Genomic DNA, 27,938 nt, shown 5'->3' with positions numbered 1-27,938 from the left:
CTTGGATGTCTAGTTTACATGTGAATTCTCTTGGAATTATTTGTGGCATTTCCTAATTGTTTGAGATTTTCTCCCCTGTTTAGTCATATGTTGACTTTTTGTGACACTTGTTCCCATTTGTTTTGTGAAATTCTCATACTTTATTAGATGGACATGAAATTTTACATGTGATTAGTAGACATCTTACTCTTTGCCATGGTTTTGATCCCATTCATTTCTCATGTGCTATCACGGATTTATGATTTTTTCAAGTTGATGCATGTTTGATTGACTTCTTTGAGCATGTTCAAAATTACCTTGCCTTTCTGATTTTCATTGACTATCTTCTACTTGTCCAAACGAGATGAAATTTGACATACATACCATGCTATGGGTTGTAATTGACCATGATTTATTTGGTGATTTTTGGAAATGTTTAAGATTGCTTTTGAGCTAAGTCTTTCTGTTGACTTCTATGAGCTTCTGTTTGCAATACCTTGACCTAACTTGTTCATGAAATGATGATAATGATTGATATGAATGTGAAACCAATTGGTTTTGTTTCTTGACTGTTTGAACATGATTTTGGATACTTGCCACTTGCTGTTTTAACTTTTTCATTCCCTTTTGACCCTAGGCTTGCCCTAGTGGTCCTGTTACTCACATTTGAGCTCATGTTTTCAGGTTGACCAACAAATGACCAATGAGACCAATTCTTTTTTATTGAACTTGCTTGAATATCATTGACTAACTTGTTTGTTTTGTAGGTGGCTTGGCTCACATGCCTTGAGCCTTATGCCTTGCACATTCTCTTGCTTATGATTGACTGTTGATCTGTTTCCTTTTGCTTTAATCTTGAAGTTGTATACTAATGTCTGTTTGACTATTTCAGGTGCTTTTAGTTGCTCAGTTCCTTGTGAACTTTTGCTTTGCTTTGCTTGTTAAGCAATTTGCATTGAGGTATACTTCTAATCTTCATGTAGTCTGGAAGACCTGGCCTGTTACTTGGCCAGGCAACTGTCTGAAGTCCTCCTTAAGAGGCAATGCTTGTGTATGTTTACAATTTGTCCCTGTACATATGCAAAGACCTCCTAAGTGAAGAGGCAATTGGCAGAACCCAAGGGATATGCAACCTATCCCCTACTATTATGTGTGTCATCTGCTTTGCTCACATCATTGTGTTGATGCATTGCAGATACAAACCCAAGATCTTGTACAATTGTACAGTTGAGTCAGTTTCAAATGTGTAGGAGGGTTCCCACCTTCTGAACCCACACATTCTTGTCCTAAGCTCTCCCAGGCCAGGGACAAGAGCTGTGAAGTCTCATCTTCACTCACCTTTCATCTGCTTCACCTTAGCCCCTCAATGGCAAGGTTAAGAGCAACATCTACCCAGTTCCAGTGGTTTGTTTGTTGAGGTTGATATGACCCCTCGACTAAAACCTGACCTTGTTTGAGCCCATTGCTTGCATATAGTGTGTGCTACTTGTGCTTGTGTGTTTGCTTTAGCTTGCTTCCTGTGCAAGTTAGGTTTAGTTTGACTTGCTTCCTGTGCAAGTTAGGTGTGGCTTGCTTCCTGTGCAAGTCATGATTAGGATAGGCTTGCTTCCTGTGCAAGTTAGCTAGAAACCTTAACTTAGGGTTGATTTTGCATGATAACATCTAGGCTCGAGTCGTAGTCTCCCTAGTGTTGTGTCTCCCTCTGTTATCTGGTTAGGCTAGCCCTTTATCCCCCTGTAGGGGAACTACGTCGCCCTGATCCTCATACCAGATGAGGTACGTAGGCAGGAGATGAGCAGATCTCTCCGGGCGCCTGTGTCTTTGTTTTGCCTTGTTGTGTGCTTAGAAGCTGATGTAAGTCCATCGAGTGGCATTCGGGTTCCAGTGTGGGTTTGTTGGTTCGGATGCTGATGTAAGTCCAATGATTGGCATTCAGGCTCCACGTTTGCCTCTTTGTGTGTGTTTTGGTTCAGATGCTGATGTAAGTCCAGTGATTGGCATACAGGCTCCATGTTTGCCTTTGCCAGTGTTTGTTTGTGTGTGTGTCAGCCGAGCTACGAGTGCTCTGATTCTTCTCTCGTCCGAGAAGATACGTATGCATAGGATGCGACATCCTAGCGAGCATGTGTCGTTTCCCCAGTCCGAACTACTTCGACTCTGATGTCTATGCCTGATAGACTAAGTAGGCCCAGGATGCGATATCCTGCCGAGTCAGTTTCAGTCTCTTTTGTTTTCTTGTGTCTCTTTCAGCCAGTGTGTGTGAGTTTGAGCAGTGTTTAGCAACCATTTTTCCTTCCTATTGTGCGTGGATCCCGTCGAGTACGACGGATGCGTAGGGGTGCTAATACCTTCCCTTCGCATAACCGACTCCCGATCCCATTCTCTCTGGTCGCGAGACCATGTCTTTTCCCAGGTTTACTCTGAGCGTTTCCTTTCCCTCTTTTGGGATAAATAACGCACAATGGCGGCTCTGTTGTTCTTGTTTTCCCGCCGGTTTTTCGCGTGATGCGACAGGTATATGTGACGAACTATCGATTTTGAAGGAATTTTTTTTAGAACTGTGCGAGGAATATTATGGCTTTATAGATGCCCAAAGCTTTCAAAAATAGTCGAGAGTGAATGACATTTGCATATATGAATCGAGTCTGACTATGATAAATGGTGACCAGGGAAGGAAATATAATATATATTAGAGTGTCTAGCTCATGTAAGAGATATTGGAAGTGGAGAGATGTTCCATTCGATAATTGATTCAGTGACCCGTGTCTAGAACATGTTAGAGGTAGTAGGAGGGGAAAGATATTCCAATAGTGAATTAAGTTCGTACCGTGGTCATACCTGAAAGACAAGTGATGGATGGGGAAAGATGTCCCATTTATGCAATAGATGTAAAAATAATATATATTAATTGTTTATTGACAGAGTTGCACAATAATCCATTATGAGGTATGATGAGAATATTTTACACGTTAGTACATAACAATCTAATTTAAAAATAGAAAACATCCAACTTATATATTATATTGTTAACAACTCATCATCCTTATCACTATCTTCAATTTATAGATTGTTCTTCCTTGATAAATACGAGTGAAAATGATTAACAAAAATACATTACAAATTTACAATGTCTTTCTTAAGTTCTCTCACTTATTTTATTTTATATTTAGGCGTGTTTTTGGTTATTTCTACATGCCACTATGGTGTTAATGCCAATGAGATCACATCAAAACTAGTAATTGATGCTGGTTCTGGAAGGCTTATTCCAGATACATTTTTTGGAGCATTTTTTGAAGTAAACTACAGTTCAATATACTTTAATAAATTTGATGATTCCAGATAAAGTACTATGGTAGTGTTATCTTATAATACATTGATGTAATATATATTTTTCAGGAGATTAATCATGCGGGAGCTGGAGGATTATGGGAAGAACTTATGAATAATCGAGGTATATATATTCTCACAGAAAAAATTCACCTTTGAATTTATTTTTCTAATAAGAGACAAATTTCATGTATTTTCTTTGAAAATTTATGTTAGTAATTTTTTTTCCATTTTAATATTTTTTCAACTGTAAGATCTATTGCATTATATTATATCTTTTGTAAATTAATGTTTCAGGTTTTGAAGCAGAAGGTTCCATTAATGGGACCTCAAATATTTATCCGTGGACAATTATCGGAGAAAATCAATCATCCATTATTGTATCAACGGAACGTTCTTCTTGTTTTGAGCGTAATAAAATTGCATTACCTATGGATGTTCTTTGTCATAGAAAATCTTGTCCACGTGGTGGTGTTGGTATTTCCAATCCTGGTTTTTGGGGAATGGTGAGTATCAATTAATACAACATTTTATTTATCATATGAAAAATTAAAGGTATTCATAATATTTTTTACAATGTTTTATATAATCAGAATATCGAGGAAGGGAAGAAATATAAAGTAGTATTCTATGTTAGATCACTTGGTCGAATTAATTTACAAATTTCATTTGTTGGATCTGATAATGGTGTCAAATTAGCTTCAACCAAAATAAGGTTATAATTCTATTTGTTTAATTAATTTTTTGAAACAACCTCTTGTTCATTAATAAAAGTTCATTAATTTTATTATTGTGAAACAAAATTAAACTAATTATTAAGTTATTAATGAATCAACATCAGAGCTTCTGGAGTTAATGCTACAAAGTGGAGTAAGATGGAAATAATTCTTGAAGCCAAAAGCACTAATCACAATTCGAACCTACAAATAACAACAAAAAAAAAAGGAGTATTATGGTTAGATCAAATCTCAGCCATGCCTTTAGATACATATAAGGTATATTATGCATAAAATTATATTTATATTTATTTATTCTTAGATTATTTAATTTTTTCTCTTTTATAAGAATTTATCTCATTAATCATTATTGGACACAACAGGGTCATGGTTTTCGAAATGACCTTTTTCAAATGGTGGCAGATTTAAAGCCAAAAACTTTTAGATTCCCAGGTATGATACAATAATATTGAGTTGGAATCACTGCGAATAATTAGTTTTTTAATGGAATTTTTTTATTCTTTTCCATCTTTTTTTTATTAAATTTTTTATTAAGTGATAAATATATATATTATATTTTTTTATATAGGTGGTTGTTATGTTGAAGGAGATTACCTTAAATATGCATTTAGGTGGAAAGATACAGTTGGAGCATGGGAAGAGAGACCTGGCCACTATAATGATATATGGAAGTATTGGACCGATGATGGATTTGGTTATTTTGAAGGGTTTCAAGTAATTTTTTTTTCTATAGTTAAATACTAATTGTATTTTTATTAAATTAAAAATTAATAATTTTTTTGTTTGTTAAACAGTTATCAGATGATCTTGGTGCATATCCAATATGGGTGTTTAATAATGGTATTAGTCATCATGATGAAATTAATACGTCTGCAATTTCACCATTTGTACAAGTATAATTTTCTTAATATTATTTTTTATTATCTAGATTATATTTATATTTTTAATTAATTAATTGTTATTTATACTTTTTGATCATTAATTATTAGGAAGCTCTAGATGGTATTGAGTTTGCTAGAGGTTCTCCAGAATCAAAATGGGGTTCTCTTAGAGCTTCCATGGGACATCCAAAGTCATTTGATTTGAGATATGTTGGAGTTGGGAATGAAGATTGTGGTAAACATAACTATCAAGGAAATTATCTCGAGTTCTATAAAGCTATAAAAGATAGATATCCTGATATTCAAATTATCTCAAATTGTGATGGTTCTCAATATCCATTAAATCATCCTGCAGACCTTTATGATTTTCATGTAATAATATTGCTGATTTAATTATTAATTGTTTTTTCAATTTATTATTATTATTACTATTAATATTATTATTATTTATTTATAATTATTAAATTTGAGTTTAGGTTGAGTATCTTACATTATAACTAATACTTTTTTCAATTGTTAGATTTATACAAATTCTAAGGACATGTTTTCCCAGTATACCAAATTCGATAAAGCACCACGATCCGGTCCAAAGGTTTTATTATTAAAAAATTATTTTTTTAAAAATGATTAATTATATTTTTTTAGAAGGTAAAATAGGCATTTAAAATATTATTGATATATAAATTTGCTCATGTTTTATTAATTACAATTTATAGGCATATGTTAGTGAGTATGCTGTTTGGAAGGAAGATGCAGGCAATGGAAGCCTTTATGCAGCTGTGGCTGAAGCTGCATTTCTTATTGGACTTGAAAAAAATAGGTTAGATTTTATTATATATAAAATTTTATGATATTTAATTTATAAAGTTTGTGTTTTTTGAGTTAAATTTTAATCATTTTTCAATTTTCTACAGCGATGTCGTCAGCATGGTTGCTTATGCACCACTCTTTGTAAACACAAATGACAAATAGTAATTTTCTAAAGATGGGAAAAATTATCTAAAAGTCAAGGTAAAATAACTCAAATTTTTTATAAGGAATATATTTTGATTTAAAGTATTTAATTATTAATTATTTAATTGTGCACTTATTGCAGGTAGTAAACTTTGGAAGCTCAATTGAAAATTTAGAGATTTTAATAAATAATTTAAAATCAAATGTGCAACGATCTGGTTCATCAAAAATGATGCTTACATCTTTAAATAAAATGGATGAAAATTCTTTCTCCGAACCAACAAAGGTATACTTTATTTTTAAACAAAATACGTAGTTTGTCATAGATATATATTGTAATATTTTGAAATGAATTCGGAGACGCTGAGACGTCAAACAAAACACACAACAGGAAACGGAATGCCAATAGATGGACTTATATCCGACTCCACACAAAAGCAAACAAGGAAACGAAATGCCAATAGATGGGCTTACATCCGACTCCAAACAAACAGCACAGGGAAACTGAATGCCAATCAATGGGCTTACATCCGACTCCAAACAAATAAGCAATCGCTAACCAGCGAACACCAAAGGTTCCCCAATTGACAAACTAAAAGGGAGTCTGGAACTCGAGCCTAATAGCTTTCAAGCAAAACACACGCAAAAAAGAAAAGGGGTGCCCGGAGAGATCTCGCACGATCTCCTGCCTACGTATCTCATCTGGTATGAGAATCAGGGCGACGTAGTTCCCCTTAACAGGGGAGAAACTCTCTCCTAACCAGAGACCGGGGAATAACGAACTAAAAGGGAGACTGACTCGAGCCTAATAGTTGTCATGCAATCCACAATAGCCCTAGGTTGAGGTATCTAATCAGAACCTAACTCGCACAAGAAGCAAGTCAAACAAACAGCAAATAGTCATCAATGAAAAGCAATCATCACACTCTATATGCAAACAAGAGGCTCAGACAAACTGGTTGGGCTTTAGTCAAGGGGTCATATCAACCTCGACAAACAAGCCAAAACTGTATGGGTGTTCTGAAGCTCTTAACCACTAACATTGACCGTTAGGGGGAGCAGATGAAAGGTAATGAGGATTAGACCTCATAGCTCTTAACCCTGGCCTGGGTGAGCTTAAATCAATGAAAGCGTGGGGGTCCAGAATGAGGGACCCTATTCCACTTGACCGACTCTATACAAGGATCTTGGGTTAGGTTCAAGAGCGTCAGCACGTAGTGCGAGCATAATGAACGACTCAACGATTAACAGGGGACTCGGTGCTAGTCCCTTCTATCTGTCAATTGCCTCTTCACTTAGGAGGACTTAACAAGTAACATGCCTCGACAAGGAGGTCTTTGGCACAAACATAAACAAACACAGTCATTGCCTCTTAAGGAGGACTTCAGCCAAACGCCTGCCAAAAAAGCGACAGTGCTTCCCGACTACATGGAGTTAGAAGGCTAAACTACCTCAATGGTGTACCAACCACACTCCTAATCAAAGCAAAGCAAGCTAAAAGCAGCTAATGTACCTGTACAAGAGCTAACTAGTCAGTATTGTATTCAGACAAATCAAACAGACAACAACAGTGAGACAATTCCAATATGTACACAAAGCAAGTCATGAATGCAATCACTCAAGTGAGTTCACAACATCTAAGGACCTACAACACAATAAGAGTTAGTAAATCAAAGCAAATGCATCTCAAGTAATGAGATCATATCAACCATTAGAGCTAGATGCTTGAACCTGAAATACAAAGCTCAATTGGTGAGTACAAACCACTAGTGCAAAGACTAGGGTCAAAGGCAAGGCGAATAACCAAAACAGAAGTCAATACTTCACATGAAGCACATTCAAACATGTCACAATATGTCCTAAAAAGGATCAAGGCCCAATCATTAAGCAAAGCCATCAATTAATCAAGATAAGGCAAAGGCAAACAATGTGATCACAATTGAACATCAAGAATAGAAAATCCACATTAAAACAGAAACACATCCAACGATCATGAAATTTTTTATGTGCACACAACATGTTAAACACAAGCATCATACAAAAAATTAGAACCAGAAGAGATCAAATGATAAGCCAATGAAAATGAACAAATGCATCATCCAAATGTGTGACACAAATTGTCACACCATATATTCATGTGTCTAAAACAGTAATGGAATGTGCTAAAAATGCCAAACAAAAGCCAAAAGATCATGTTACATGTTATGAATGAGCATGTCAAATTTCAAAGCAGTTGGATCAAATATGAGCATTTCTCAAATCAATTAGCACCACATGTCACTTTTGCATCATGTTCAAACAATCAAGCACATTTAAATTTACAGCAATGTAAAAATCAGAAAATTAACATCACAGAATAATAGACAATAAAATGAGCATGTGACAAAAAAATTGGATTAATTTGGATGCATTTGCTATTTTTTATGATTTTTGCAATTTGAAGAAAATAAAATGAAATAATGCAAATCATGGAAAATGTTATGTGAAAGCAATTCAGAAGAAATGCATAAGCAAGTATTGAACACAGGTTAGCATGGTTACTGGCGCTGGAAAATAATATGGAAAATGTGCTAGGCAAGGCTCGAACTCAGGAGCAACAGGTTACAAATGCGTTAGGATGAAAATTCAATTGGAAATCAGAAAATACATGTGCTGAGAATCGAACCAAGGTTTGGCAGGGTTAAAGAAGCGCTATTAACAAAACCAATGAAATAAATGGAAATATGCAATGGCTGGGATCGAACAGAGGCCTTGCAGGTTACAAATGCGCTCAGCATGAAAACAAATGGAAAATCAAGAAAGTGCAACAGGGAAGAATCGAACCAGTGTGCTTCAGGTTGCAAGCGCGTTTTAAGCCAAAACGCAGCGTTTGGCATAAATGAAATAAAATGGATTTTGTTCACGCAAGGGATCGAGCTGGAGACATGAAGGTTAACGCGCGTGTACAGTGAAACCCTAGGCGCTTGCACCAGACGGCGGAGGACGGCAGAGCTCAGCCGTCTTCTCCGATGGATCGCCAGTGACATCCATACATTTTTTTCCAGATTTTTACATGCCATACATCATTGGAACCGTCTCGACACGCAGAACACAGATCTATGATCATCTAGGCCTAACTCTCTATGGATAAAATAAATCGAAGGAAAACATATTGCACATCAAAAGTTCATATCAACATATCTCATCCAATTCTTAACCAATTCTAAATCTAAACACATCAGGATCACCAGCATTGAAAACTCTACCTAATCATGTGCATAAAATGAAGAATAATGAGATTCGAATTCCAACCTTTTGGAGAGCAGTGTGATGAAACAGTGGATTCAAGCTCCAAAAATGTCCAGATCTTCTCCTCAACTTGTGTATTGAAGCTTTATGCACGAATTGATGCTTGAAAAGGCTTGGATCTTGTTTAATTTGAAGCTTCCATCTTCATGAACTTGCTTTGTATATGCACGAATCTGCACCAAATCCTTCAATCCAATGCTTGATTTGTACTCAATGATACATGCTGAACAAGATTCTACAAGAATTTGGATGAGTTATGTGAAGAAAATTCAAGTTTGAATTGAGAGAATTTTTGGAGGGAAATGAGATTCTAGATCTAGAAATTGTGATTATGAGCAAATTCTGTTATGATTATCTATTTATACCATATACTAATCACTTCGCTAATCCCACTTAAGCTTGGTGAATTGAGATTAAAAAGAAATAAGGTGAATGACCAATTTGGCAAGTGTGTGGTGCATGGAGATTTTACACGTGAACCGTGCACATGCATGGTTCAAAGTCACTTAAAATCATCCAAAGATCACAATGGCATTGGTATTTTTCAGGTATGATCAATAGAATTTGAATTCTCCATTTTCCCTCCAAAATATACATGCATGGACAAATGATCATGTGAGTTAATTTCATGCAATGCAATGTTTGATTTGGAAAATATTGGTCATGATAAGCATAATGCAAAAAGAGTGGCTCAAACTGGAGTTTTGGATCAAAAGTTATGCCATGTTGAACCTCCATATGCACTTTGTGATCCTTTGGCCATAATTTCTCAACCATACATCAGATGATCATGATCTTGGACTTTTTGGAAATGGGAGAGAAATATCTTCAACTTTCATGTTCACCAAAAATCCATTTGGAGCTTCTTTGATGTTGCAAAGTCAGGTAGAATGTGGACCAAAAACTTGCTATTTTTGGAAACTTTCAATTACAGGTCACTTTCCATTTTGGGAAACCTTTGCTCTGACTTCAAAACCTTCAAGATATATGTTTTTAATGACAAATGAACCTCTTTTGAACATGATTGAGATGTTGAAACTCATTTCCCCACCTCACAACCCCCAGTTGACTGCACAATTGACTTTTTTGTCCATAGATGACCTTGCCATTCCCTGATCAGCTTGAGCCTCTACCACTTGAGGAAAATGGCTTAGAAATGAAGCCCTAGCTCTTGTAAGCTCAATATAATACCCGTGTGATCTTCATCCCATAAAAATACCTCATCTCCTTGAGAAACCCTGGCTGGCAGACTGTCATTGATTAGGGTTGACCAGAGGTCAAAACCCTAATCTAGAGGAACTTGAGCATGAACAATGAAACCCTTGATGATGACATAACCATGATGATGGTGATATATCCTTGCACACAAGATAATGCTCATCCTCCTTGAAGAACCAAGAAAACCCTAATTGAAGCACAAACCCTCAGATGGTTGGTGATCAATCCATGAAAACCCTCAGGCTTGAATCATGTACCTCTCCATCTCTTGAACAGACTTTGGAGGATGCCCTCTTGTATTCTCATGAAATGCAATATGCAAATGCCTAATGTCCTAAAACATGAAATGCAATGCTAAACTAGTCCCAAGAAGAGCAGGGCAAATTTTGAGGTGTTACAGCTGCCCCTATTCAATCCACTAAGAACCTGTCGATATGAACAACCTCGGCTTTCAGATGATCAGGGTGAAGAGTGGTTGAATACCAAGAACAGACGAACAATTTGCGCTCTGCTGGGAATCATTATTTATATTTTTTCTTTTTCTTGAACCCTAAAACTTTCTGACTTCTTTTTTTTGTTTTTCTTGAACCCCGGAATTTCCTGATTTTTTCTTTTTTTCTTTTTTTCTTTTCGCGCGGATGATCCCTGATCGCCGCATTTGAACCCTGACAACTTTATGTCACTCTTTTCGCCAAACAATGAACCTCGTTCTCCATTTTCCCGTGCTAATTCCGTTGGCAATGCCGGAAATAACACCAACCACCACTCTGATGGCAACATATCAGAGGGTACCCGACCAGACATTTACCGATGACTGGGAAGGAACTCGACGTTTACTGACATCGAACGATGATGTTTACCGACACCAAAGAAAGGATACTCGACCAGACATTTACCAATGACTGGGAAGGAACTCGACGTTTACTGACATCGAACGATGATGTTTACCGACACCAAAGAAAGGATACTCGACCAGACATTTACCAATGACTGGGAAGAAACTTGACGTTTACCGACATCGAACAATGATGTTTACCGACACCAAAGAAAGGACACACGACCAGACATTTACCGATGACTGGGAAGAAACCCGACGTTTACCGACATCGGACAATGATGTTTACCGACACCAAAGAAAGGACGACCAGACATTTACCAATGACTGGGAAGAAACTCGACGTTTACCGACATCGAACAATGATGTTTACCGACACCAAAGAAAGGATACTCGACCAGACATTTACCAATGACTGGGAAGAAACTCGACGTTTACCGACATCGAACAATGATGTTTACCGACACCAAAGAAAACAGACATTACGGGGATCGACACGACACTTACCGGTATCGCAGGGGGGACATCTACATATGTCGAAACAAGGCAGACGCTTGCCGGGGACTAACTGGGGAATACTATTGATCAAAAATCACGATGCTAAACTCCTCAGAGTAACATCTTCACCATCCGGTGAAACCAATTCTCAAACGGTAACCACGACTTGAGTCACGCTGATCGCGTCATGATGCTAAACTCCTCGGAATAACATCTTCACCATCCGGCGAAACCAATTCTCAAACGGTAACCACGGCTTGAGTAACATCTTCACCAACCAGCTAAACTAATTCTTAAACGGTAACCACGGCTTAAGGCTAACTGATGCTTGCAATGCTGAGGCTGATCTTCCAACCAAATACACCGATTCTCAAACGGTAACCACGGCTTGAGACTAGTTTAGGCTCGCAATGCTTATGCATGAGTTTTTTTTCAGCGTAATGCTCCATAACCATGGAAATGCTACGCAATTAGGTACGCAATATGCTATGCTTATCTAAATGATGAATGCATAAAAAGTATCCCCCTCAGGGAACTCTACTGGGGAGCTCGAGGCACTCTGCTGAGGAACTCGATACCACTCCAATCTCCACCCTGCTGGGGAATAGCACTATTGCTGGGGAAAGAAAAATCCTTCACTGGGGATGACTTCCACTAAACCTGATTCGCTTGGGGACTTCGCCGGGAAACAGCTACCGACGCACACCTCCGCTGGGGAAACGGCAACCTTCCAACTTGCTGGGGATATAACAATCCTGACACTGCTGGGGGACACAACAACCCTCAGACCTGGCTGCCGAGGAAACACCGATCTCGAACCCGCTGGGGAGATAACAATCCCGACCCTGCTAGGGAAAATACGGAATATCTGGCACGGAACACCTGTCGACTCATCAAACGCTGGTGTCCACCATCTAACCATAGTATCAATTCCACTTATTCAGACTTTGAAGAGTCTTCTTGATTAACACTCAAGGATCATCGCGATTCTCTCGCCGTCTTTTCACCATTCTTCAATTCCTCGTCCCTGATCGGACTCCATGGGGATCTTTCGTCAAAAGCTTCACATCACAGCCTGCAAGTGAGTGAAAATATCTAACAGCACCTGCAAAAGGGATCGTTAGATAAAAACGTGCCCTAGGCGTGCCAAAATTTCAACACCTGGGTCACTCAACCTTCCGAATAAGATTTCAAGTTTTCAATCTTATGAACATGCATTGGAAGGGACCCCTATGTCTCAAAATGCAAAGATTCTTTATAAAAAATAACTGGATGTTTTTGCAATCAAAGCGGTAATGAAAACAAAAAACAAAATTATTTGACTGAATATGCATTTTATTGATTGGAAAAGGTGGCTCGTAACTGAGCAATACAAAGGAAGCAATTCCTGAAAAGAGGTAATTGCGCACAAAAGGAAAATCTATCCTAATGGCAATGTGAACCCGTGATCTCATCGAGTTCCAACTCTGTTACAACCCATATGTCCTCAAGACTCTCCGCACTTTCTGCCTTCTGAACAAGACGCTTCCGACCGATCCCTGCCAGGGATTATCCATGTCATATCCAAAGCACAAACGATCATGCTAGACGCAGTTGTTCGTTTCAATCCCTCTTTTGCCTGGACCGCCCTTTCGAGTTTTCAGTCCACCGGGATACCCTTTTTTGCCCAAGCCGCCCTTGTGGGGTTTTCGACTTGCCGGGTGTACATTTTTTCCTTTTTATCCCTAATTTTTGCCCGAACCTTTTTTCATCATTTTTTTTCGGTTCGCCGGGATGCCCCTTTTTGCCTAGACTATTTTATTCTTTTCGTCCAGCGGGTCTCTTATACGAAGTATTTTTTAACTGTGTCCGCATTCACAGGGGATGGAAAATCCTCGCCATCCATGGTCGTCAACAACAAGGCTCCGCCAGAGAAAACCTTCTTGACCACGAATGTACCTCATAATTGGGTGTCCACTTGCCCCAACGATCGTTTTGAGGAGGAAGGATCCTTTTCAACACCATATCTCCTGCATGGTACACACGAGGTCGCACCTTCCGGTCAAAAGCATGCTTCATTCGTTGCTGGTACAACTGCCCATGACAAATGGCCGCCAGCCTCTTTTCCTCAATCAGGCTCAACTCCTCGTACCGAGTCCTTACCCATTCATCCTCTTCCAATTTCACATCCATCAGGACTCTCAAAGACAGAATCGATTTGAGAAACATGATGTCTTCATCAGGGAACTCAAACTTCATTGGATGACAATCCTCAATGGGTTGCTGGGCGAGGTAATCAGACAATACACTCCCCTTGATTGCTTTTTGAGAGGTGTACTGAATATCGTATTCAGTCAAAATCATTTTCCATCTCGCAACCCGTCCGGTCGATGCTGGCTTCTCAAAAATATAATTGATCGGATCCATCTTGGAAATCAATAAAGTGGTATGAACCAACATATACTGTCTTAGTCGGCGAGCAGCCCATACCAAAGCACAACAAGTTTTCTCGAGCAGTGAATATCTTGTTTCACAGTCGGTAAACTTTTGCTAAGGTAGTAAATTGCATGCTCTTTTCGACCAGACTCGTCATGCTGCCCCAGTACACACCCTATAGAACCCTCGAGGACCGTCAAGTACAGAATTAACGGTCGTCCCTCCATAGGAGGCATCAGAATCGGAGGCTCCTGCAAATATTCTTTTATTTTTTCAAATGCCGCTTGGCAATCCTTATTCCACCTGACCGTTTGATCTTTTCTCAACAACTTGAATATGGGTTCACACGTGGCAGTTAGATGAAATATGAACCGTGAAATGTAGTTAAATCTATCTAAGAAACCATGAACCTCCTTTTCTGTTCTCGGTTCAGGCATTTCTTGTATTGCTTTTACTTTAGCAGGATCAACCTCGATTCCTCTTTCGCTCACAATACACCCCAGCAATTTACCGGACGGCACTCCAAAAGTGCACTTATTCGGATTCAACCTCAGTCTGAATTGTCTCAATCTGTCAAAAAACTTGGCCAGATCCACCAGATGCCCCTCTTCTGTTTGGAACTTTGCTATCATGTCATCAACATAGCATTCAATTTCATGATGAATCATATCATGAAACAAAGTCAGCATAGCCCTCTGATACGTGGCACCGACGTTCTTGAGACCGAATGGCGTCACCTTATAGCAAAAAATGCCCCACGGTGTGATGAACGTAGTTTTCTCCATATCATCTGGCGACATTTTAATTTGATTATAGCCAGAAAAGCCATCCATGAAGGAAAGCACCGAGAACTGAGCCGTATTATCTACCAACACATCGATGTGAGGTAATGGGAAATCATCATTCGGGCTAGCTCTGTTCAAATCCCGGTAGTCCACACACATCCTCACCTTTCCGTCCTTTTTCGGCTCTTGACACTTACCTCCAATGAGGCCCCAATTTCCTATTCCTTTCTGACTTCCTCGTAACCTAGATTCACAATCTCGACTTGCTCCTCATGCGGCTGAATCACCTTCTCCTCTTGTTTCAACAACCTGGCTAATTCCTCCGGCAGTTCACAATCTTCTTCGCCTTCTTCTTCGGCATGATAGATCGGATTGTCGAAGTCATATGAGGGTGTAACAGGATTGTTATCAATGAGATCCGGAGAATACAAAAGTCGAAACGAAGCCAACCAAAAGGAAGGAAAAATGAACTCAAACATTGCCATTTTTATTTTTGTTTTTAAACTGCAAAAATAAATAAAAAATAAGGAACACCGCTTTTAATGTGAAAAACATCCATTTATTGATGATGCAAAACAATGCAAAATGAAACACATGAAGTGGCCCTTACAATGAACCATTACGTTTCGGGCAAAACGTATGGCTTTCATGCAGACAAAATTGAAAAATAGAAATATTACTCTTCACGTAGAGTGACAGTGATGATCTTTTCGGCCTTCCAGTTCTGGATCTCTATCCCTGGTACGCACAGTTTTATCCACGAGTTGAGCTCGCAGTCACTGTCGATCTCTTAACCCACCGCACAGATGTGATCTGAATCCTCAGCAATTACACCCACCATCACCTGACCATGCGCCGGTATGGGATTAGCATTAACATTCGGTGATGGAGCAAAATTGATGGCCTTGGAGTCTACAACCCTCAATGGACAACATGCTTAAAAGCTCTACAACCCTCAATGTTATGCCCTGGTGTACCAGAATGAAATTCACACTTGGCGTTCTCATCATAGTTAGCAGGCCTCTGATCTGGTCTTACCGGAGCCATCGTCCTCGGCTGAACCAACCCAAGATCCATCAACTTCTTAAACAGAACAGCATATGTCACGGGTGGCCTATCAAACTGACGATCAGTCCCCTTTCCTCTCACTTGGTACCCCGCTCTCTGTGCTCTCTGTTGAGGCGGCTGATGTTGCTGTTGTACCGATTGATTACCAGCAGGAATTGTTACCGCAACAGTGTGCTGGTAGTAACGATCCCTACCGTGTCCTCTCTGGGCATACACAACACTCGATTCACCCTCCTTCTTACGCTGACCGTTCCCAAATAGCTTCTTTACTCCAGATGACGGAGCATCTCCCTGTATTTTCCCCATTCTCAGCCAGCTTTCAGTTCTCTCACCAGCCACTACTATGTCTACAAATCTAGTAACGGGACAACCCACCATCCTTTCAGCAAAAATCCCCTGCAGGGTACCCATGAACAGATCAGACATCTCCCGATCCACCAGCGGAGGTTGAACTCTGTCAGCCAACTCCCTCCACCTTTGTGCATATTCTTTAAACCCCTCATTTGGCTTCTGAGACATACCCTACAATTGGGTACGGCTAGGAGCCATGTCAGCATTGAATTGATATTGTTTAAAGAAGGCATCCCCCAAATCCTGCCAGCTCTTGATATCTGAGGATCTCAACTTGGTATTGTCGCATTCGCGAAAAACAACCGGCGGGAAAAAAACAAACAAACAGAGCCACCACCGTGCGTTATTTATCACAAAGGAGGGAAAGGAAACGCTCGAAGTAAACTTGGAAAGGGATGGTCTTACGACCGGAGATTACAAGGCACGGGAGTCGGTTACGCAAGGGGAAGGTATTAGCACCCCTCACGTTCGTCGTACTCGACGGGATCCACGCTCAAAAGAGTATAATAAGGTTGCTAAATGACTGCTCAAAGAATGCACACACACTGGAATAAGGAGGCGGAGGAGGATGGAGGAAGGGGACTCGGCAGGATATCGCATCCTGGGCCTACGTAGTTTGTCAGAAACAAACATCAGAGTCGACGTAGTTCGGGGGAATGGGAAACGTGCTCGGCAGGATATCGCATCCTATGCCTACGTATCTTTCCCTATCCAGAGAAAGAATCAGAACACTCATAGTTCGGCTAACGCACGCCGAAACAAAACGCCGAAAAGAGACGTCAGAAGAAACACACAACTGGAAACGGAATGCCAATCGTTGGGCTTACATCCAACTCCAAACGAACAAACACAAACAGGAAACCGAATGCGAATGGCTGGACTTACATCAGACTCCAAACACACACACCAACAAGGAAACCAAATGTCAATCGCTGGACTTACATCAGACTCCAAACACACGACAAATAGGAAACGAAATGCCAATCGCTGGTCTTACATCCAACTCCTACACACACAAAAAAGGAAAAGGTTGCCCGGAGAGACCTCGCACGATCTCCTGCCTACATATCTCATTTGGAATGAGAATCAGGGCGACGTAGTTCCCCTTAACAGGGAAAAACTTTCTCCTAACTAGAGACCGGGAAATAACAAACTAAAAGGGAGACTGACTCGAGCCTAATAGTTGTCATGCAATCCTCAATAGTCCTAGGTTGAGGTATCTAAACAAAATCTAACTTACACAGGAAGCAAGCTAGCCTAAACAGCAAGTAAACAAGCACAAGCACAGGTGAACAGATATCACACACTATATGCAAACAAGCGGCTCATACAAGGCTGGGCTTTAGTCAAGGGGTCATATCAACCTCGACAAACAAGCCAACACTGAAAGGGTATCAAGAAGCTCTTAACCACTGACATTGACCGTCAGGGTGAGCAGATGAAAAGGTAATGAGGGTAAGACCTCATAGCTCTTAACTCGGGCCTGGGTGAGCTTCAATTAATGAAAACGTGGGAGTCCAGAATGTGGGACCCTACTCTACTTGACTGACTCTATATACAAGGATCTTGGGTTAGGTTCAAGAGCCTCAGCACGTAGTGCGGGCATAATGAACGACTCAAACTATTAGCAGGGGACTGACTGCTAGTCCCTTCTATCTGCCAATTGCCTCTTCACTTAGAAGGACTTGAAGTACATGGCACAAATATAAACAATCATAGTCATTGCCTCTTAAGGAGGACTTCAGCCAAATGCCTGCCAAAAGAAAACGACAGGGCTTCCAGACTACATGGAGAAAAGAGGTTACCTAAGTGGTATGCCAACCACAAGCAAAGCAAAGTTCAAGTAATGAACTTAAAGCGGCTAAGGTACCTGTATGAAAAGCTAAACAATCAGTATGATATTCACATTCAGACAAATCCAACAGACAGTCAACAGTGTTACAACCAATAAGCACAATGCAAGTCAATCAACTCAAGTGAATTCATCACCAAGGAACCTACAACACAATAAAGGTTAGTGGATAAAGCAAATTTTCATCTCAAATCATGAGATTGCATCAACCACTAGAGCTAATGGCTTGAACCTGAAATACAAAGCTCAAAAGATGAGTACAAACAGCTAGTCCAAGACTAGGGTCAAAGGCAAAGCAAAAAGTCAAAACAGAAACCAATATTCAACATGAAGCATGTTTAAACAAGTAAGAACATGTCCTAAAAAGGACCCAACTCAAATCCTAAGGCAAATCCATCTAATGGTCATGTTAAGGCAAAGGCAATTACAAAGCACTCAATTGGTCATCAAGAATCAAAATTCCATATTAAAACAAAAATGAATCAAATAACCATGGAAATGTTTATGAGCATACAACATGTCAAACACAATCATCATGCAAAAAATTGGAAACAGAAAAGCTCAATTGACATGGATATGAAAATGAAAAATATCAATATCAAAATGTGTGACACACATTGTCAAACCATACTTCCATGTGTATAAAACAGTGATGAAAAATGCTAAAAATGCCCAACCAAGCCTCAAAAATCATGCAACATGTTGGGAATCATCATATCAAATTTCAAATCAATTGGCCAATGTATGAGCATTTCACAATAGAATGAATGAAGCATGTCACATTTGCATACATGTTCAAAGAAGCCAACACAATTAAAATTCCAGAAATTATAAAATCATGAAATCACAACCATAAAATAATAGACATCCATATGAACATGTAGCAAAAAATTGGAAGTGATTTGGATTAATTTTCTAATTGTTATGATTTTTAGAAGTTGGAAGAAAATAATGAAGAAAGCACATGATAAAATGGAGGGAAACAAGAAATGGTTTGATTAATTTGAAAATATGCTGGAGATGAGAATTGAACTCAGGACGTGTGGATTAAAAGAGGCGCTGACAAAATTAATTCAAAAAATGTTGAAACAGAGTATTGAACTCAAGACCATGAGGTTAATAGAAGCGCATCAAAAAATAAATTCACCAAGTAGCAATCTCTAGGAATCGAACCAGGGAGGTGAAGGCAAGGTTTCAACGCGTTTGATCAAAATGTTGCCGCTTCATTAAATGAAGTGGCGCCTAGTCAGAGTCAAGGTACGCGTGGACGTAGTCAAGCGATGCATGGCCAATAGTTTTAACAACAGGACACATACGTGGACAGGAAGCCCTAGCCAACTCAGCCTGTTGCAGACGGCGGTTGGAGCGGTGGTTTCCACCGTCTCCTTCCTTGAGACGGTGGTTGCTACAGTAACTTCAATGAACTTTTTTCCAGAAAACAACATAGCTTATATCAAACGAAAGCTTGCAACACGAGGAATACGAATCTATCATTATTTTGGCTTAAAACTCAAAGAATCATGCGAATCGAATGAAAACATTTTTGACATTCAAACTTTAATTCCACATAACTCAGTCAATTCTCAACCAAATTTCATGAAATTTATATCAACGTGATCAGCATGAAAAGATCTACTTAAACATGTGTATAAAAAGGAGAATTAAGAGGTTTGAAATTCCAACCTCTTGAAGAGCAGTGGTTGAAAACAGCGTGTTCAAGGCCTAGCAACGTCCAGATCCACTCCTATATTAATGTTATGAAGCTTTGTGCGTGAATTGAAGCTTGAGATAGCTTGGATCTAGCTCAGATTTCAACTTCCATCTTCATGTTCTTGAGCTTGATGTGCTTGATTCTGGCTCGAATTCTTCAATCAAGAGCTTGATCTGCACTCAATGATGATCAGAGAACAAGAATATCCAATAAAATCAATGGCTTATGTGAAGAAAATTGAAGTTTCAATTGAGAGCAAAAATGGAGGGAAAAGAAAATTTGAATCTAGAATGTTCAAAAACCTCAGAATTTTGTTATGATTTGGCATTTATACTCTGTCATAATCACATTGCTAATCTACATTTGCATTGGTTAATTGAGATTAAGGAAAATAAGGTGTATGACCAAAATTGGAAAATGAGGTGCATGGAAAATTGTACACGTGAACAGTACCACATGAATGCTCAAATTCACTTAAAATCATCCCATGCACATGTTGGAATTGAAATTTTGTTCATATGATGCACCAATTTTAAATTTCCAAATTTCCCTCCAAAATGTTCATGAATGAGGAAATGATTATGTGATGAAATTTCATGCAATGCAATGATGGATTTGGAAAATATATGTCAAGGCAAGAAATTTGCAAAAAGAGTGGCTTCATTTGGAGTTTTGAGTCAAAAGTTATGGCACTTTGAAGTTTCATGCACCCTTGGTGATCATTTGCTCATATCTCCTCAACCATTCATCAGATGCTCATGATCTTGGACTTTTTGGAAATGGGAGAGAAAGATCTTCAACTTTCATGTTTGACAAAATTTCATTTGAAGCTTCTTTGATGTTGGAAAGTCAAGTTGAATGTGGTCCAAAAACTTTCCATTTTTGGAAACTTGAAATTACAGGTCACTTTCCATTTTTGGAAACTTCTGATCTGGCTTCAAAATCTTCAAGGTATGTGTTTGTAATGACAAATGAACCTCTTTTGAGCATGAATGAAGTGTCTCAAACCATTTCTCCACCTCCTAGCCCTCAGTTGACTTTCAGTTGACTTTTATGGGCCCAGGTGACTTGAAAATGCACTGATCAGCTTGAGCCACAACCACTTGAGGAATTGGCTCAGAAATGAAACCCTAGCTCCTGTAAGCTCAACATAATGATCATATGATCCTCATCCCAATAGAATCCTTCACTCCTTGAGAAACCCTAACTGAAAGAATGAAGTTGATTAGGGTTGACCAGTGGTCAAAACCCTAATACAGAGGAACCTGAGCATGAATCATGAAGCCCTTGAGGATGACATAACGATGATGATGGTGATATATCCTTGCCAATAAGATAATGCTCAACCTTTTGAAGGGCCAAGAAAACCCTAATTGAAGCATATGCCCTCAGATGATTGATCACCAATTCATGGAGATCCTCAGGCTTGAACCATACAACTTCTCCTTTTCTGAAAAGACTTTGGAGGATGACTTGTTTATTTTCAAATGATATGCAAGATACAAATGCCTAATACCCTAATATATGGAATGCAAAATGCTAAACAAGTCCCAAGGAGAGGAGGGCAAATTTTGAGGTGTTACAGGTATACCACTCCAGAGACCCACCAGACAAGCTATCCTGGAAGAAGTACATCCAGAGCTTCTGATCCATAGTATAGGCAGAAATTTTCCAGACAAAGGCCTGAAGATGACTTTTCGGGCAAGAACTCCCATTGTATTTATCAAACGTGGGCACCTTAAATTTCTGTCGGATCACAATCCCCTCAACTAGCCCCATGTTTGTCATATTGATAGCCCCAGGAGTAGCATGGCTTTCCAGAGCCCTGATCTTCTCTGCCAGCACCTGAATTTCTTTGTTTGGCGGCGGAACACCGTACTGACCAAATTGCTCATTTAGCACAGAGAACTGGTATTCCTCTCTATCCTCCTCAACCGCAAAGAAAGGATGAAACTGATCATCCTTCAGATTATTGCCCATAGAACCTGGTCCCCCACCTACAGCGAAACCAAAACCTCCACCATTATTGATCACTACACCAGCAGTAGTCGCCTTCCTTCTGGGATCACCACCATCCCTAGAACCACCGAGACTATTGTTGGAGACACCCTCTAGATTATTACCACTGTTGGCAGCCGAAGCCCGCTCAAGCTTTTCCACCTTATCGGCAAGTGCCTTCTGCCCCAAGGCAAACCCTTGCATGGCACTGATCAACTCTCCCATCTTCTCTTTCAGCTCGAGAATATCTGTGTTGGGTAGATCCATCAGTTTGGATTTGTTGCGCCTGATAGGGTATCTGTGCGGACGTGCTACGTGCAAATGAATGATTCTACGTGCGCGAGCAATGATTCCTGAGACAACCAAACACGTTAGAAACTGACACCTGCAAAACAGAAGACAGGTTATTATGACTCACGCATGAATGCAATGTCTATCCATATGAGGAACACTCTGTCTTTCGATCCTGGTTTCATCGAGACGGATAATAATTTGACAATAACTTTCTGACATCAGGATGTCTCTCAACCAGAATCTCAATCGAGAATGTACCCTGAGTATGGATAGACATGAGTTAGATGCGGATGAATGCAAAATGGGAATGATGCAGATGCATGAATGCAAGTCACGGTGCCATCCTCCAAGTCATCTGAACATCCATTGTACTAAATCTCGGTTTCTGAATTGATCACAACCATCTGAGGTACTGAGTAACCACAAATCCGGCTCAGGGTCCCGAAATAAACGGAACCTGATGATATATCACCATCATCATTGGAAAACCACTGATCTGATAGCAACAAAATCATCTGTAGCAACCAAGGGAATCCTGAAATAAACGGATCCCCACTGATAAATACCACGGACAGAACTCCGGCGTCTCAGAAATAAATCCATAAATCCAACTCATAAATAGGACCCAGACAGAACCTGTACTGTAGGAATCAAACCCTCCCCTCACAGGTGAATTCTAATCAGGTCATCCTAAGGCGAATAATGATCTCGACAATCGGACAAGATACTCAACGGGTTTGCCCTTTCGGGTGTGCCGTTGCAGCTTTCATAAGATCATCTAAACCAAAGATCCGGGAAAGAATGGTCACCGAAGTCAACAGCTCCAAAGAGATAAAACTCAACCATAGTGGAAACTCCACAAGGAAGAGCCCTCTCAGAAGAACCTCGTCCGGCTTGTGGTATGTCACGTCGCAACAATCATGTTAACCCAACATGTGAGGAACGTGAGACCACGCTAATCCTAGGTGTATACTCGGGCCTGGGTTTTAGCCCCACTCAGAACACCCATCCCAAATAAGAGGAACCAACCTGTAAAGAGTCCAACACAATGATAATATGATGCATGCAAACATTTATGCAAATATACACACAGTATAATAATCATAAATGCAATAAATGAAGCAGTAAAAGCAACCAAAACTATCCTAGAGAGCGCTAGGATTGACTCGCTTAGGGAAGATGGACCAGCAAGAGGTCAACTTCTTATAGTCCCCAGCAGAGTCGCCAGCTGTCGCAACGCGAAAAACAACCGGCGGGAAAAAAAACACAGAGCCGCCACCGTGCGTTATTTATCCCAAAGGAGGGAAAGGAAACGCTCGAAGTAAACCTGAAAAAGGGGAAAGGAACGGTCTTACGACCAGAGATTGCAAGGCACGGGAGTCGGTTACGCAAGGGGAAGGTATTAGCACCCTTCACATCCGTCGTACTCGACGGGATCCACGCTCAGAAGAATAGAATAAGGTTGCTAATAAACTGCTCAAAAACTGCACACACTGGAATAATAAACAGGTGGAAGAAAACGGAGGAAACGGACTCGGCAGGATGTCGCATCCTTGGCCTACGTAGTTTGTCAGAAACAAACATCAGAGTCAACGTAGTTCGGGGAAAAGGGAAACATGCTCGCTAGGATATCGCATCCTATGCCTACGTATCTTCTCTATCCAGAGAAAGAATCGGAGCACTCGTAGCTCGGCTAACGCACGCCGAAACAAAATGCTAAACGAAGACGTTGAGACGTCAAACAAAACACACAATAGGAAACGGAATGCCAATAGCTGGACTTATATTCGACTCCACACAAAAGCAAACAAGGAAACGGAATGCCAATAGATGGGCTTACATCTGACTCCAAACAAACAGCACAGGGAAACTGAATGCCAATCAATGGGCTTACATCCGACTCCAAACAAATAAGCAATCGCTAACCAGCGAACACCAAAGGTTCTCCAATTGACAAACTAAAAGGGAGTCTGGAACTCGAGCCTAATAGCTGTCAAGCAAAACACACGCAAAAAAGAAAAGGGGTGCCCGGAGAGATCTCGCACGATCTCCTGCCTACGTATCTCATCTGGTATGAGAATCAGGGCGACGTAGTTCCCCTTAACAGGGGAGAAACTCTCTCCTAACCAGAGACCGGGGAATAACGAACTAAAAGGGAGACTGACTCGAGCCTAATAGTTGTCATGCAATCCACAATAGCCCTAGGTTGAGGTATCTAATCAGAACCTAACTCGCACAAGAAGTAAGTCAAACAAACAGCAAATAGTCATAAATGAAAAGCAATCACACAAGCAATCATCACACTCTATATGCAAACAAGAGGCTCAGACAAACTGGTTGGGCTTTAGTCAAGGGGTCATATCAACCTCGACAAAAAAGCCAAAACTGTATGGGTGTTCTGAAGCTCTTAACCACTGACATTGACCGTCAGGGTGAGCAGATGAAAGTAATGAGGATTAGACCTCATAGCTCTTAACCCTGGCCTAGGTGAGCTTAAATCAATGAAAGCGTGGGGGTCCAGAATGAGGGACCCTATTCCACTTGACCGACTCTATACAAGGATCTTGGGTTAGGTTCAAGAGCGTCAGCATGTAGTGCGAGCATAATGAACGACTCAACGATTAACAGGGGACTGGCTGCTAGTCCCTTCTATCTGTCAATTGCCTCTTCACTTATGAGGACTTAACAAGTAACATGCCTCGACAAGGAGGTCTTTGGCACAAATATAAACAAACACAGTCAATGCCTCTTAAGGAGGACTTCAGCCAAACGCCTGCCAAAAAAGCGACAGGGCTTCCAGACTACATGGAGTTTGAAGGCTAAACTACCTCAGTGGTGTACCAACCACACTCCTAAGCAAATAAAAGCAAGCTAAAAGTGGCTAATGTACCTGTACAAGAGCTAACCAGTCAGTATTGTATTCAGACAAATCAAACAGACAACAACAGTGAGACAATTCCAATATGTACACAAAGCAAGTCATGAATGCAATCACTCAAGTGAGTTCACCACATAGAAGGACCTACAACACAACAAGAGTTAGTAAATCAAAGCAAATGCATCTCAAGTAATGAGATCACATCAACCATTAGAGCTAGATGCTTGAACCTGAAATACAAAGCTCAATTGGTGAGTACAAACCACTAGTGCAAAGACTAGGGTCAAAGGCAAGGCAAATAACCAAAACAGAAGTCAATACTTCACATGAAGCACATTCAAACATGTCACAAGATGTCCTAAAAAGCATCAAGGCCCAATCATTAAGCAAAGCCATCAATTAATCAAGATAAGGCAAAGGCAAACAATGTGATCACAATTGGACATCAAGAATAGAAAATCCACATTAAAACAGAAACACATCCAATGATCATGAAACATTTTATGTGCACACAACATGTTAAACACATACATCATACAAAAAATTAGAACCAGAAGAGATCAAATGATGAGCCAATGAAAATGAACAAATGCACCATCCAAATGTGTGACACAAATTGTCACACCATATATTCATGTGTCTAAAACAGTAATAGAATGTGCTAAAAATGCCAAACAAAAGCCAAAAGATCATGTTACATGTTATGAATGAGCATGTCAAATTTCAAAGCAATTGGATCAAATATGAGCATTTCTCAAATCAATTAGCACCACATGTCACGTTTGCATCATGTTCAAACAATCAAGCACATTTAAAATTCCAGCAATGTAAAAATCAGGAAATTAACATCACAAAATAATAGACATTAAAATGAGCATGTGACAAAAAAATTGGATTAATTTGGATGCATTTGCTATTTTTTATGATTTTTGCAATTTGAAGAAAATAAAATGAAATAATGCAAATCATGGAAAATGTTATGTGAAAGCAATTCAGAAGAAATGCATAAGCAAGTATTGAACACAGGTTAGCATGGTTACTGGCGCTGGAAAATAATATGGAAAATGTGCTAGGGAAGGCTCGAACTCAGGAGCAACAGGTTACAAATGCGTTAGCATGAAAATTCAATTGGAAATCAGAAAGTACATGTGCTGAGAATCGAACCTAGGTTTGGCAGGGTTAAAGAAGCGCTATTAACAAAACAAATGAAATAAATGGAAATATGCAATGGATGGGATCGAATAGAGGCCTTGCAGGTTACAAATGCGCTCAGCATGAAAACAAATGGAAAATCAAGAAAGTGCAACAGGGAAGAATCGAACCAGTGTGCTTCAGGTTACAAGCGCGTTTTAAGCCAAAACGCAGCGTTTGGCATAAATGAAATTAAATGGATTTTGTTCACGCAAGGGATCGAGCTGGAGACATGAAGGTTAACGAGCGTGTACAGTGATACCCTAGGCGCTTGCACTAGACGGCAAAGGACGACGGAGCTCAGCCGTCTTCTCCGATGGATCGCCGGTGACATCCATAAATTTTTTTCCAGATTTTTACATGCCATACATCATTGGAATCGTCTCGACACACAAAACACAGATCTATGATCATCTAGGCCTAACTCTCTATGGATAAAACAAATCGAAGGAAAACATATTGCACATCAAAAGTTCAGATCAACATATCTCATCCAATTCTTAACCAATTCTAAATCTAAACACATCAGGATCACCAGCATTGAAAACTCTACCTAGTCATGTGCATAAAATGAAGAATAATGAGATTCGAATTCCAACCTTTTGGAAAGCAGTGTGATGAAACAGTGGATTCAAGCTCCAAAAATGTCCAGATCTTCTCCTCAACTTGTGTATTGAAGCTTTATGCACGAATTGATGCTTGAAAAGGCTTGGATCTTGCTTAATTTGAAGCTTCCATCTTCATGAACTTACTTTGTATATGCACGAATCTGCACCAAATCCTTCAATTCAATGCTTGATTTGTACTCAATGATACATGTTGAACAAGATTCTACAAGAATTTGGATGAGTTATGTGAAGAAAATTCAAGTTTGAATTGAGAGAATTTTTGGAGGGAAATGAGATTCTAGATCTAGAAATTGTGATTATGAGCAAATTCTGTTATGATTATATATTTATACCATGTACTAATCACTTCGCTAATCCCACTTAAGCTATGTTAATTGAGATTAAAAAGAAATAAGGTGAATGACCGATTTGGAAAGTGTGTGGTGCATGGAGATTTTACACGTGAACAGTGCACATGCATGGTTCAAAGTCACTTAAAGTCATCCAAAGATCACAATGGCATTGGTATTTTTCAGGTATGATCAATAGAATTTGAATTCTCCATTTTCCCTCCAAAATATACATGCATGGACAAATGATCATGTGAGTTAATTTCATGCAATGCAATGTTTGATTTGGATAATATTGGTCATGATAAGCATAATGCAAAAAGAGTGGCTCAAACTGGAGTTTTGGATCAAAAGTTATGCCATGTTGAACCTCCATATGCACTTTGTGATCCTTTGGTCATAATTTCTCAACCATTCATCAGATGATCATGATCTTGGACTTTTTGGAAATGGGAGAGAAATATCTTCAACTTTCATGTTCACCAAAAATCCATTTGGAGCTTCTTTGATGTTGCAAAGTCAAGTAGAATGTGGACCAAAAACTTGCTATTTTTGGAAACTTTCAATTACAGGTCACTTTCCATTTTGGGAAACCTTTGCTCTGACTTCAAAACCTTCAATATATATGTTTTAATGACAAATGAACCTCTTTTGAACATGATTGAGATGTTGAAACTCATTTCCCCACCTCACAGCCCTCAGTTGACTGCACAGTTGACT

At 39.6% G+C, this 27,938-nt stretch overlaps 1 protein-coding gene across 1 annotated transcript in view; it reads left to right on the top strand.

Annotated features, from left to right (window-relative positions):
• LOC127123102 (alpha-L-arabinofuranosidase 1-like) overlaps positions 1 to 27,938 on the top strand; it is a 47,547-nt gene that overhangs the window by 5,682 nt on the left and 13,927 nt on the right. The window contains 13 exon segments of the mRNA XM_051053359.1: positions 3,238 to 3,274; positions 3,376 to 3,430; positions 3,604 to 3,812; positions 3,900 to 4,021; positions 4,148 to 4,301; positions 4,406 to 4,475; positions 4,612 to 4,757; positions 4,838 to 4,936; positions 5,033 to 5,296; positions 5,445 to 5,516; positions 5,641 to 5,744; positions 5,839 to 5,935; positions 6,021 to 6,164. Coding sequence (XP_050909316.1) covers positions 3,238 to 3,274; positions 3,376 to 3,430; positions 3,604 to 3,812; positions 3,900 to 4,021; positions 4,148 to 4,301; positions 4,406 to 4,475; positions 4,612 to 4,757; positions 4,838 to 4,936; positions 5,033 to 5,296; positions 5,445 to 5,516; positions 5,641 to 5,744; positions 5,839 to 5,935; positions 6,021 to 6,164 — 1,573 coding nt within the window.

Source organism: Lathyrus oleraceus, chromosome 2, assembly GCF_024323335.1.
Source record: "Lathyrus oleraceus cultivar Zhongwan6 chromosome 2, CAAS_Psat_ZW6_1.0, whole genome shotgun sequence".
Lineage (NCBI taxonomy): Eukaryota > Viridiplantae > Streptophyta > Magnoliopsida > Fabales > Fabaceae > Lathyrus > Lathyrus oleraceus.
The sequence above is the reverse complement of the archived record's forward strand: the minus strand, read 5'-3'. Positions and strand labels throughout refer to the sequence as shown.